At 46.1% G+C, this 13,172-nt stretch overlaps 2 protein-coding genes across 3 annotated transcripts in view; both read left to right on the top strand.

Moving 5' to 3' along the window:
* The first annotated feature begins 591 nt into the window (after positions 1 to 591).
* atp6v0b (ATPase H+ transporting V0 subunit b) lies at positions 592 to 6,014 on the top strand. The gene is made up of 8 exons (XM_048988404.1): positions 592 to 760; positions 2,117 to 2,165; positions 2,356 to 2,439; positions 2,697 to 2,774; positions 2,915 to 2,984; positions 3,164 to 3,215; positions 3,754 to 3,944; positions 4,182 to 6,014. Exons 1-8 carry the CDS (start codon positions 694 to 696, stop codon positions 4,206 to 4,208), a joined length of 618 nt encoding a protein of 205 aa, XP_048844361.1. The 5' UTR covers positions 592 to 693; the 3' UTR covers positions 4,209 to 6,014.
* A 980-nt stretch (positions 6,015 to 6,994) lies between these two features.
* Positions 6,995 to 13,172, top strand: part of b4galt2 (UDP-Gal:betaGlcNAc beta 1,4- galactosyltransferase, polypeptide 2) — a 47,253-nt gene continuing 41,075 nt past the window's right edge. For both annotated transcript variants that reach the window (XR_007384292.1, XM_048988402.1), the window contains exon 1: positions 6,995 to 7,370. The gene's annotated coding sequence lies outside the window, so the exon portion shown is untranslated. The remainder of the gene's footprint in view (positions 7,371 to 13,172) is intronic.

Consider the following 13,172-nt stretch of genomic DNA (forward strand, 5'->3'; position numbering starts at 1 on the left):
TATATTACTCTTATTGTTACTGAATATATATTTAATACAATATGAAAACATATGCGTGACTACCGGCTGCAGGGTCTGGCTAGGCTTGGGCGATAATACAGTAACACCATAATATCTGGACGGTATGATGATTATTATGAAATATTTCGAATACAACTGTAGTGCTGCCTGAGTGGTTCGCGTTACGGGGGTCGTCAGTCAACTCAGGTGGGCAGGTTCACGGCGGTAAAACATTTTGCTGCCTAATTTCACCGCCCCTGAATATCGGCGCAACAGATTTCCTGCTGATCGCAGGTGTCATCAGGGAGTTGCTGTCTGTACTAAGGAAGAAGTGGGATTTCGGACATTAAAATCAAGTGTTGATCCGGTCAATTTAATGCCAAGTCGAGTAGATTTAACACAATTGTCCTCCCGTACACAATGGGGGGATATGCGGCTTTCCTAACCTTACTTCTGCTGAAAAATCCGCCGAAGAAGTAGTGCGACGATGCGTAGTCACATGATCCGCGGCTGACGGCAGCGCGTCGACGTAGAATCACATGACCAACGGGGGACGGCGCGTTAGAATCACATGATCAGCGGGTGACTGCTCGTTAACGGAGGGATCCTTCCGGCTTCGTCTTTCGGCTACATTTTATTTGAGTATCCGGCTGCTGACTGCTGGCGTACGGGTAGCCGACCGGGCGAAGCATCATGAACGGACAGGCCCTCTTATACGGTGGGGTGACAGTGGCTTTCTGGAGCACCTTGCTCGTCGTGGGTAAGCGGACTGTCGGACTTCATCTGTAAATGGGCCTGTGCGGCCATTCGCCCTCGCTTGGGAATCGACGGCATTCAGGACGGTGGTCATCCGTCAGCGAACCGGCAGAACTAGCTAAAGGTGCAGTGAGACGCATACTAGTTGCATCTAGTGGAGTCGTTGTTCGGTGTCCCAGTCGTGGTGTATGTCCCGGTACGGACCCGAATCCCGGTTGCAGTGTCTGTCCAGGTCCCAGTCCCGGCCCGAAACTCGGTCGCAGTGCTAATACCGGCTCTGGTGTCCTGCAGCAGTGTTGGTTCGGTTTTGCTCTTTGGTCGACCACTAGATATGCTGTCATATTTTTACGCTGTGATATGTGACCATCGGGGTGACCGAATCCCTCAGCATTTGGTACTCATCTCAGACTAATATAGTTTTATCCAGAGGCGAGTTGGACTTGCTAAGGCAGTGAACGCCCCCTTAAGAGCGTGTAGATACGTTATTTTGCCCTTTAAATGAATTCCAAATGTAAATTATAGCATTTGTCCCGTGAGGCATAGGGAAGGGAATTTTGTCAGTGGCACGGCATGTAGTGTTGAGAGACGCACTATATGCTTTAAAGAAAACGGATATAAAGTCTTGTGCTGGTCCTTTCATGGGTCACTTAATCATGGGTGAATTTCGCTTGGCTCATACACCATGTATCTGTTGTAGATTAGATATTGTTACATGTGTGCCAGAGCAGACCTGTGGGCATAGTAGCACTGATGCTGGCACTCAGTGGAGTCGTTCAGAATCTGAAACGAAGTAGGGGAACAAGTACTTCTGCATTACTATGAGTCAAGTGTGATTCCTTAATGGTGGTGTCCACTGTGAACTGTTTTGTCCCTGGGTGTGATTCCTTAATGTTGGTGCCCACTGTGAACTGTTTTGTCCCTGGGTGTGATTCCTTAATGGTGGTGTCCACTGTGAACTGTTTTGTCCCTGGGTGTGATTCCTTAATGTTGGTGCCCACTGTGAACTGTTTTGTCCCTGGGTGTGATTCCTTAATGGTGGTGTCCACTGTGAACTGTTTTGTCCCTGGGTGTGATTCCTTAATGTTGGTGCCCACTGTGAACTGTTTTGTCCCTGGGTGTGATTCCTTAATGGTGGTGCCCACTGTGAACTGTTTTGTTCCTGGGTGTGATTCCTTAATGGTCGTGCCCACTGTAGGCTGTTCCTGACCCTGTGTGGGATTCCTGAATGGTGCAGAGTTAAGGTTATGGTTAGGGATACAGCCATGGCTACCCTGTGACCCATCATATACACATATTTTCTGTGTTGTAAATCAACTTTTTTGGCTCTATGTCATGGTAACTGCCTTCATTTTTTTCCTAGGTATTTGCTATACAATATTTGACCTTGGATTTCGGTTTGATGTTGCCTGGTGAGTTGCTTGCAGACCCCGAGATGGTGGTTTTTTTTTTTTTTTTTTTTTGCTGAGTGCTCGTAATTTGTGATTCTTTCCATAAATACACTTTGCATGTGGTAATGTGGTAAAATGCGGTGTGTGCATGCTCTTTGTGCATCGCTGCTGTATTGAGCTGACCTGACCTCTGCTGTGTACCTGCCCTCAGGTTCCTGACGGAAACCTCCCCGTTCATGTGGGCTAACCTGGGCATTGGCCTGGCCATCTCGCTGTCTGTGGTGGGGGCAGCCTGGTGAGAGGGCTGTGGCCCGGCCCAATGTGGCCTCTCTCTTCTATGTCATTTAATTTTTAACCCCAGTAGAGTCAAAAACAGAAATGCATTTTAAAACTCATGACCATTAAAAATAAAAAGGAGAACTTACCATAGTATGTCCGCTTCGGCCGCGTGATTATGAGTGATCTCTGCTAACCATGCAAGGCCTTGCTTGATTTGAAGTCAAGTGAGTACTGAGTTTTGTAGAACCAAATTTCACACTCTTCCTCCTTAAGGGGAATCTACATCACTGGGTCCAGCATTATCGGCGGAGGTGTCAAGGCGCCGAGGATCAAGACGAAGAATCTGGTCAGGTACGTACTGCTGTGGGGAGTCGCACTTCTCCTTCTGCATGCTGTCAGTGCTGAAGCGCACACTGGGCTGTGTGCTGTCATACTCGTAGGCACTGTGCTGCTGCTCTTGCTGACTGGCTGCATTATCTTCTTCTCACCAGCATCATTTTCTGTGAAGCTGTGGCCATCTATGGGATCATCATGGCCATCGTCATTAGCAACATGGCAGAGGTGGGTACCTTCTGAATTCAGACCCCAGTTCCATCCACTATTGACACTCAGGCCCCTATCTTGACGATGCAAGCAGCGCCACCTGGTGGTGTGAGATGTTTAAAGGGCTCTAAAGAAACCCTGCGCCTTGCTTTCCTTCATGACTGTCTAACTGCGTCATGCACCGTCTTTCCCTCCAGAACTTCAGTGGGACCACCCCAGATACCATAGGATTTAAGAACTACCAAGCTGGTAAGTGTCACTGCGCTGTGTCGGCTCTGGGGCTGGATTCAGTGTGTCCTTCAAAGCCTTCCTCTGAACAGCAGGTTCAGGTTAATGCATCTTATTCCAAGGATCTGCCGGATGATGAAATCTTCTGTCATGAAAGGAGACTTAATTCTGTTCTGTATGAGAGACGGCTGTATACAGCACCAGCAAAGTGCACTGCCCGGCCGGGACTGCAGATGAGTCACTCCTTACATAACAGGCTGCAAAGACCTGCTTTTAAATAACTGTTAATCTCCTGTCTGACACAAGGGGGCATTGAAACACTGCAGTGATGCCTGAAGCTCTGCATGCACACACTATTATTTCAGAGCAGCTTCTCTGCTCCAGAGAGTTTTGCAGTGACCCACGCATATCAATGAATGTTACATTTATATAGCGCTTTACAGCATTAGCGATACGAGGCAGGAAGGTTTCTGACTGAGTGCTCAGCAGTGCCAGCATGCTGAGCAGTGAACTCGGCAGCCCCCCCCCCTTCAGTGTGCAGCCTCCCGCTTTCTTCCAGGGTACTCCATGTTTGGGGCTGGCCTCACTGTGGGCTTCTCCAACCTCTTCTGTGGCATCTGTGTGGGCATCGTGGGCAGCGGTGCAGCCCTGGCCGACGCCCAGAACGCCAGCCTCTTCGTGAAGATTCTCATCGTGGAGATCTTCGGAAGTGCCATCGGGCTGTTCGGCGTCATCGTGGCCATTCTGCAGGTAACCACCTCAGAGCACATCGCTGCTCAGGTCAACAAACGCCTTGGCTTCATCTGCTTTCAAAGACTCAAATATGGAGCTTGAGGGTTTAAAGGTATTTCACTGGTCATTCTTAATTCCTAAGCAATAGCAGTGCTGTTCAAGTAGGTTCCGTAGACCCGTGTATGTATATCTCCGTTTAGTGTTGGTCTGGGAATGGCTGTGGTATTGATGTTGGCGTCTTGTTTTCTCTCTCAGACATCGAAAGTCAAAATGGGTGACTAGACGACCAAGAAGAGGGGAAGCAGCAGGACCTTCCTGAGAAGCAGTTTTGGTTTATTGTATTGTGTACATATGAAGTATTTATTTAATGGCTCTTTCTGGCGTATCCAAGACTTTCACCCATTGTTCTCCATTGTGTTTGTGACCCTCCAGGCCCCAGTAATCAGGATGTCTTAAAGAAGTGTGACATGCAAGCTTGCAGTTTTTTCAGGCACACACCAAGTGGATGTGACACTCGATTCTAGTTCATAAACATACTCAACAGCGATTCAGTTTTAGGGTGCATGGGACCTTGCAGGTGTGAAATGGTATCAGGCTGCTCTGAGCACTGGCGGGAGCTGAACGCCAGTCTGCTGGTGTTAAGGCTCCCCTGAGGTTTGAGAAGATAACTTATACTTGGCAAGATGTGAACTTAGCAGATACATCAGTAAGTGAAAGATTAAACATGAGAGTTTTATGGTGAAGAGTGGTGTCCTGCGTTTGACCCCTGCCTTCCCTCATCTGTCTGTTAATGCACGCAGCGCAATGGTGAACACAAGGGCCGTCCTTGTGCTGTCGTTGAACCTAGTGTGTAGTGTGGTGGTTAGCGGATTAGCCGGCGCTGTGTGTGTAGCATCAGGTAGTGTTGGTGGTGTGATGCCAGGCCTTTGCTCTGTTTGTACCGCAGCCTGCAGAGGGCTCGCTGCCTCACTGCTCCCTTCCATGAATTTTTTTCATTGATGCTGCCCCTCAGCTCTATTCCACATGGCTTTTTTTTTCCTGCTGAGATCCAGCCTGCAGAGGGCCTGCTGCCTGACTGCAGTTTGATCTTCTGTCTCTGTACCCGCTGACTTGGAGGGCACGCAGCTGCTTGGTGGTGACGCTGGAGCCACAGCTCCTTGCTTGTGATGGAAGGCGTGTAAGTGGTTCCTGAGCACGGCCTTCTGCTTTGGCTGCCATCGTCTCTGACCTCTTGAGACCCAGGCTCACTCGAGAAGGGCAGCTGTTCTCCTGCCTAGTGTTTGGTGTGTTTTTCCATGGAATACTTCATACGTGTGCATGTGTATGCATTTTTTTGTTCATATTGCTGAAGTGCGGGTCTTGTTTTATTTTTGAAACCAACATAGCCGGTTCTGCTCCATTTACCAGTTAAGGAGTGTGTGGCATATATAAACAGCCAGTGCCTCACCCAGTGTCATGTTTGATCATCAAACTAGTAGCTGAAAGTGTCCTGATTTTAATTTGCAGTCCCTCTATGCTGGAATTACTGGCACCATAGCCCTTTCTTTCTGGTTAGGTACAGAGTTCCATGGGAGCAGCTGTTTTGAACTCTGTTATATGTTGACCTTGAGATTTGTTGACTCTACTGTCATTTGCTCATGTTATAAGGTGTAAGTCATGTAAAATTACATGCCTACTTGGGTTTCTTTTCTATTCTGAACTGTAGCCTGGGCAACTGCCACATATTGAATTGGCATGAGTGAGTGTCTTCAGGTTAAAGACGTGTGACCCCCGCCCCCCCCCCCCCCCCCCCCCCACCACGCTCTGCTGTATAGTTAGATTCAGGTGAAATTGTTCCTCAATATTTGTAATGACATTTTAATAAACATGTTTGACCAATCATGGTATTCCCTTGCATGTCGTCATACTTTTTCTTTGATGAAAACTCGTTAATGTAATTGTTCCCCTTAACATAGACCTTAGTCTCAATTTTTGTCATGGTGTTTGAAATGTTGATGATGTGAATCTGTTTTGTTTTCCTGGAGATGTGTTGAACTTGATTATTTGTCATTGAAATTCTGTGGAGGAATAAAACATTCAAACACTGAAGTCTGTGTTTGGTCCTTTTAAATGAATCCACTTCAGAAGCTTCTCTTCTTGAGAAATACTTGTTTGAGTATTTCTGTAGGGGCGAGGCAGGGCTGGACCCTCATCGTCTGTCCTTATTATTGAAATATCTTTAACTGGTAGAGTTGCTATCCTGTAAATACAGCTGAAGATTTCTTGGTCATTTGGTACATTGATGTGTATACACACACAGGGAAGCCTGAATGCAGGCTGGATGATTGGGACTCTTACCTGTGGTTCTGTTCATGTAGCGTCTGGTTGTTCATTACAAGATACTTTATCACATACATGGTTATACATGTACAACATGTAGTGAAATGTACACTGAACGACCCTTAAACTGTGCAAATCAAAAATAGAATTAAGAATGTCAACAGTTAAAAAAAAATAATTTATTTAGCCCCTAACACAAACCCCATCTAAAGTCGTATGAACTTGTGCTGAACAGGCCTCCAGTACAGATGAGGAACTTCTTAGTCTGGAGCCGATTCAGTTAGTTACACGAGCCATGTATGATGGCATGTTACTGCAGCCTTGTGCTGCTATTGGACTCTGGATGCTCTCCACACTTCAGGCCTTGAGGAACGAGGAAGCAGTGCTCCCCACAGAGCCACCACACCACCCAAGGAACTGTCAATATCTATCCAAAAAGTTGAATGAAGAAAGTACCTATAATGGAAATATAGAAACACTATAAGTATATAGTACATACGTAATTCCCTACATGCAAAATATTAGAAACACTGATCAATATCAAATATGGGCTCAGAATACAAAGGTGGAATTTAATGCACTTAATGGCCATGATTATGAAGCCATATTATATGTGAAATGTTTAATAAAATGACAAGCCGCAGAGACATGGGTTTTCGCAAAGCGCACCCTTGCGGGAGATCGCGGTATTTACCGTTTGAGCCATCCGGCGCTCCGTAGCGCCGAGATCGCCCCCCCCCGCCTTTATTCTTCAGACCTCTACAGCAGCGTATTTGATTGTCTGTGGTCGTCCATAAGCACCCTGTGACCGCTCTTTGGCCGCTTCGTGACCGCCCTGTGACCGCCCGGCGGACCCACAGCGAACCCAGCCGGGCTCGCGTCGGCGGAGACACGCCGCGAAGCCGCCCAGCCGGGATGGGGGGGTCGCCCGCTTTGTGCCTGAATTGCACCGTTTCCAGCCGTTTGAAATGAGTGCTCCGTCCGCCGGCGGCCCGAAGTGAAGCCCGGCCGTGTTATGCGCCTCCGGGCTGCCGGCCTCCCGTAGCTCCACCGAAGACACCGAGCGCCGCCGGAGGATGCTGCCCTAGGAGGGGCTGCGGCTGCGGGGCTGCGCACCTGTGCAAGGCAAGAGCCCAGTGTGCCTCCTGCGTGTTAACCTTCCTCTTTGTAGTAGCGTTGTCTTCGTCTAAATCCGTGTATTTATTTTCCGTGTTTAATTTGACTCAGCACTGTATCTCCTTTTATTTACCGAATTTATTTTAATCTGTCTCCACATCGAATTTTGTGTATTGTGTTTGTCTCCACATCTCATTTTATTTGCTGTATTTATTTGAACCCGTCTCCACATCACCGCCTATTTACAGTGATTATTTTAACTGAACTCCACATCACCTTTTATTTACCGTGTTCATTTTTCTCGGTCTCGACGTCGCCTTTCATTTACTGTTTATGTTCCCGCCTTCACATTGCATTTTATTTACTGAATGTTTTTTACCTCTCTCCACATCACCTTTTATTTAGTGTGATTATTTTAGCCTGTATCCACATCACATTTTATTTACTTTATTTTAACGTATCTCCACATCACCTTTTATTTACTTGTCTTTATTTTTACCTGCTTCCACATTATATTTTAGTGATTATATTAACCCAATCCCACATAATCTTTTATTTACTGTGATTTTAACCTGTCTATACCGCCACCTTCTATATACTGTATGTTTACCTGCCTCCATATCACTTTATTTTCTGTTTATTTGAACCCATCTCCAAATCGCTTTTTATTTGCTGTGATTATTTTAACCCGTTTCAACAACACCTTTTATTTTCTGTGTTTATTTTTACCTGTGTCAACATTATCTTTATTTACCTGTCTTTATTTTAACCTGTCTCCACATCATTTTGTATTTAGTTGTCTTTGTTTACCTGCCTTCACATCACGTTTTGTTTACTGTTTTTAGTTTTTGACTCATCTCCGCCTCACGTTTTGTTCACTGCGTTCATATTACCCCCATCTGTACACTGCCATGTATTTACTGTCTATTTTTTGTTACCTTTCTGTACACTGTCTGCATTTTTCATTACAGTATATTGTCATGATTACAGATTTATATGTATTTCACAGGTGAGGAGCTGTTGTGATTTTTGTTACGGTTGTGATTGCAGTGTATCCTGAGATGACTTTGGCTTTTACCCAAAGTCACTGTGGTCACTGGACTTTTTTCTGTCCGCGAGACTGTAAAATCATGACAGCCAGGCAATATCACAAGTGAAAACATGAATTACCTTTGTTGTTTTCATGAATTGTTGTACTGGTGAGTCCTACCCACACAGATCCACGTGTTCGCCATCCATTTTACTCTAGCGATGACCTGAAAATACCAGATTATATTTAATAGGACTCTTGGTCCTTCCCATTCTCTCTCCTCATCTTCAAAATGTAACTTCTAGCTCATTTTCCCCTTATTGTGCTCACGGAATGCCTTGTTGGCAGGCGCTAAAGGTAACAGTGCCAGTTTAGTTGAAATGTGTCGTTACGCTGTCAGGTGGATTGGATTGGTGTAGCTGTTGGATTAGCGGACACATCCATACCTAAGGAGGATGCTGCTGCCTTTAGCCCATTATAACCATTTGCCTTTTCTCCTTTTTAGTCAGGTGACTTACCAGTGAAATTGTGTGTGTATTTATTTATTTAATACCAAATTATTGCATGAAATGACGTTTTCAAAAGAGATACAGCATTAAAACAGATAATAAAAATGTACTTTTCTTCCTGATGCTCTAGCCACTGCATAGTCTGTATGTTACAGAGAGCAATGCGGGCAGCGTGTAATCTAATGGCAGAAGACCCACGTAGCATGTCCCTGCCGTGGGTGAAGCTGTGCTGCACAGGCAGGCCTCACGACAGCCACAGAGACCATCTATCAGTCATAAAGCCTGTTCTTGTTTACAGGTGATGCGGTTCACTGGCAGGAATGACTATTTCCAGACTAGTGGTGTTAACACTATTATTTGTATGTAGCTTGGTTTAGCATTCCAGGGTCCTGCTGTGGGGCCATCATTGTAATTAGCAGAAATATTTAAATAACAGGATTTTAGCTTTATAGATGAATGCCCTCTTTTTTCTTAATGGCTGCAGTTATTTTCTGTACTTTTGCATCCTTTAAATGCTGTGTTGGCCATGGGCACAGCACAATGTATATGTGAACTCTGTTACTCAGTGGGACACAAAGTTTGGCCTCTTTGTCCTGTGGCTGCCCCTTATTCTTCAGTGTGACAGTGTTAGGCCTGTATCTGCATCCTGTTACTTAGCATTGGTCCTCCTTGCCCTGTAGCTGCCCCCTGTTACTCAGTGGGATGTGGCTTTCGGCCTCCTCATCGTGTAGCTGCATTCCATTACTCAGTGGGACACAGTGTTGGGACTCCTCACCCTGTAGCTGCCTCCTGTTACTCAGTAGGACACAGTGTTGGGCCTCCTTGCCATGTAGCTGCACCCTGTCACTCAATAGGACACAGTGTTGGGCCTGCTCGCCCTGTAGCTGCACCCTGTCACTCAATAGGACACAGTGTTGGGCCTCCTCGCCCTGCAGCTGCCCCCAGTTACTCAGTGGGACGCGGCATTTGGCCGTCTCACCCTGTAGCTGCACCCCGTTACTGAGTGAGATGTGGTGTTTGACCCGCTCACCTTGTAGCTGCCTCCTGTTACTCAGTAGGACACAGCGTTGGGCCTGCTCGCCCTGTAGCTGCATCCTGTTACTCAGTTTGGCCTCCTTGCCCTATAGCTGCTCGTATTACTCAGTCCAACGTGGTGTTCAGCCTCATCACCCTGTAGCTGCCCCCCATCAGTCAGTGGGACGTGGCGTTCAGCCTCCTCACCCTGTTTCAGCATCCCATTACACAGTGGGACACAGCGTTCACCTTCCTCGCTGTGTAGCTGCCCCCCATTACTCAGTCGGACGTAGCGTTTGGCCTCGTCGCCCTGTAGTTGCACCCCATCACTGAGTGGGATGCATCATTCAGCCTCCTCGTCCTGTAGCTGCATCTGCTTGAGCTTCTCAATGGGATCCTTTTGTCGCTGCGTATCTCTGAAGTGAATTATCCTTTTTATAATCAGAGTTTTGTTTGGGCTTTATCGCTCTTCAGCTGTAGCAGCTGGAGAAGGCATCCTTTCTGCAACGATCCTCTTGCCTCTTTTCTCAGTAGTTTATTATTCAGAAACATTCTTGCAGGGAAATCCAGGGCTGGAATTTGTTGTCATGGGAACAGTTTTGAACCTGTGCAACAAAGGTGGCTCTGTGTGGAAAGCTTTGTTTTTTACACCTCGTTTCCCAGTGCAGAGTGACTGTGGGCCCCTTTCATCCTTTTCCCTCATTCAGGACTTTGAGAAAAGGAGACAGTGTTATGGCTGAAGCCTTAAATGGTACTTCTGCAGCTGACATGGCTTCTTCACTCTTCCTCACCTACAAAATACACACTTGCTATACATATTTGGTCAGTCTTTCAGGCCTGGCTTGGTTACTTTCCGCCTCCTGGACTGGCTCATTTGGCAGGATGTAGTTCAGAACCTGCAGACCCTCTGACTTGCATCAGTCTAATTTCTCAGACTTTGTTTTCCCTTCTTTAGCTTCCCCCGCCACCGCAGGCCTCACTCTTGGTGATGCCTGCCTCCTTCCTGACTTTTCCACTCTCTGATTTCTTGGCCCTAGCCGATTCTCCAAATTCTTGTTGACGTCTTCTTTGGAAAATGCTGATTGCAGATAAGCAGTAGCACTTACTGTAAATGTGATTGGACCTAGTGGTGGAGTCTCTTCTTACTTTGTGTCCTATCACAGCAGACTTCAGTATTAGTTGCTTTTTTGCTTCAACCTTGTTTGTAGTTATGTAAATAATGTGTCTAATTTAAGAAGATGACTAGCCATGTTTTAGAAATACTGTGTTTTTGCACAGGGAGGCAGTATGGGGAAATTTCTGAGATTTGATGTACTGAAGCCGATTATGTTCGGTGCATCTGATTTAAGGCTGATTTATACTTTTGCATCGAATCAGCCCCATAAGTTTGTTGGTCCTACGCCGTACCTTGATGCACATCTCCCCAAAAATGTCACTACGTATTGCAGTCACGCAGACCGCAACAGCTGCGATTAGTGTGCGCTTGGTAGTGTTTTTTTTTTTTATCAGCAAAGAAAGCGTACATCCCAGGTGTACTTATATCACTGACTGAAACTGAAACGCTATTTAAATATAGCATTAAATAACCCACCCGGGCTACAGCAACAGGTCTATAAAGCACTCAGGATGACAGCCTCGGTTACACTTACCTCCATTACTTATTCATACTTACAAGACGTAAAACGTAGTATAGATACAAACTTTAGAAGGGGAAATGCATAAAAAGTGGCTTTGTAGTGTCTCAACATGATTTTAAACCAGTACATAAGTATAAATGCTCGCAACAGTGTAGGTCAGGGCGTAGGCTGCTTGCCTAGGTGACGGCGTAGGCCACTAGTGTAGGTTACGGCGTGGGCCACTTGCGTAGGTGACGGCGTGGGCCACTTGCGTAGGTTACGGCGTACGGCACTTGCGTAGGTGATGGCGTACGGCACTTGCGTAGGTCAGGTTGTAAGCTGGAAGCAGAAGTATACATCAGCCTATAAGGGGAATATCTATATTATATGTAAATCTTTATTTTACTTTGTCAAAATGACAAAGGGAAGGAAGATATACAGCACAGATGGAATTAAGGAAACCAGAATAATGTGTGGGAATGAAGACCAACACGCGTTGAGCAGACAGTTCTGATTTCTGAGATGTTTCTAGGGAAACATCTCAATGGTGTGACCTGCTGTGGAGCCTGAAAATGACACCAAAGCACTAAGTAAAATGCACATTTCCGGAATGTTCAAGGTTCACACACGGCTGAACAGACTCCACATTAGAACATCAGTTGAACCACCTCGTATCTCCTTTAACGCCCAGCTGTTGTCCTCTGTGGTTCCCAGGATTCGTCATGGACTTTGGTGTCGTCCCTCAGTGTCTCCCGTCATTGCAGATAGATAGAGGAAAGGTCAGACCTCCAATCTGCCTGATCTGCTCTCTGTAACATTAGACTTAGAATTAGAATTGTTACTCAGTTGGTTGAGATAGATAGTGCAAACGTGCCTGTAGGTCTTCACCATCTCCATGTTTTCTCATGACTCTCCCATGTATCCCAGACAGTGTCACACACAGCCTCCATGGAGAGGGCTTCACCTTCCATAGCACTTTAGAGCTGTTCTGAGTTTTTCGATGTTAATGCAGATGCAATGATGTTTCTGTCAGCAGCCTGTCAAGTTTTGCACTCATCAGCAGCACTCGTAATAAGGCCCTTGGAGTGTACAAGCTGAGGCCGGGATTGAATCAATAATTCCTATGTGCTGCCAGAGCAAGGGACTGTGGGAGTTTGTCTGTTTGAGTTTCAGCAGTCGCCAATTAGGCGTTATTAAATATAAACGATGCCTCATTGATAATTATGCAGCAGACCCAGCAAACCAGTCTGTGAGTGAGAGCTGAAGGCTGGCTGTAGCCGACGTTTGGTTTGGAGATAAGTGAAAAGGTCACACGCCACGGTCAGCAAAGATCTCCTGCCAAGTAACTGAGTGTTAAGTTTGAAAACATTTATATTAAAGGAATAAAGTAAATTCTGAAGTATCACTGTAGGAAATAAACAGCATTGCAAAAGGCTCTCTGTAAATAGTTCAATAAAAGGAACGGCCTGACTAAAACTAGGCCACTGTGTTTCTTTTCTGAAAACCCCATTTAATGGTTTCTGTGTGTTCAAATGACACATTAACAGCATAAAGTGCAGATCCTCTATGGTCCTCACGCAGGGGTCACGGCCATGAGCTGGCTGCGGGGGGTGGGACTTGAATTCTTTTGCAGACTTTCTGG

This window comes from Brienomyrus brachyistius, chromosome 21 (assembly GCF_023856365.1).
Source record: "Brienomyrus brachyistius isolate T26 chromosome 21, BBRACH_0.4, whole genome shotgun sequence".
Classification (NCBI taxonomy): Eukaryota; Metazoa; Chordata; class Actinopteri; order Osteoglossiformes; family Mormyridae; genus Brienomyrus; species Brienomyrus brachyistius.

Bases quoted from the DNA above. Each gene is read 5' to 3' on its own strand.
- atp6v0b (XM_048988404.1), top strand. From the start codon at position 694: ATGAACGGACAGGCCCTCTTATACGGTGGGGTGACAGTGGCTTTCTGG. The intron at 2,775-2,914 runs GTACGTACTGCT...TCTTCTCACCAG, and splicing joins AAGACGAAGAATCTGGTCAG to CATCATTTTCTGTGAAGCTG. The intron at 3,945-4,181 runs GTAACCACCTCA...TTTCTCTCTCAG, and splicing joins TCATCGTGGCCATTCTGCAG to ACATCGAAAGTCAAAATGGG.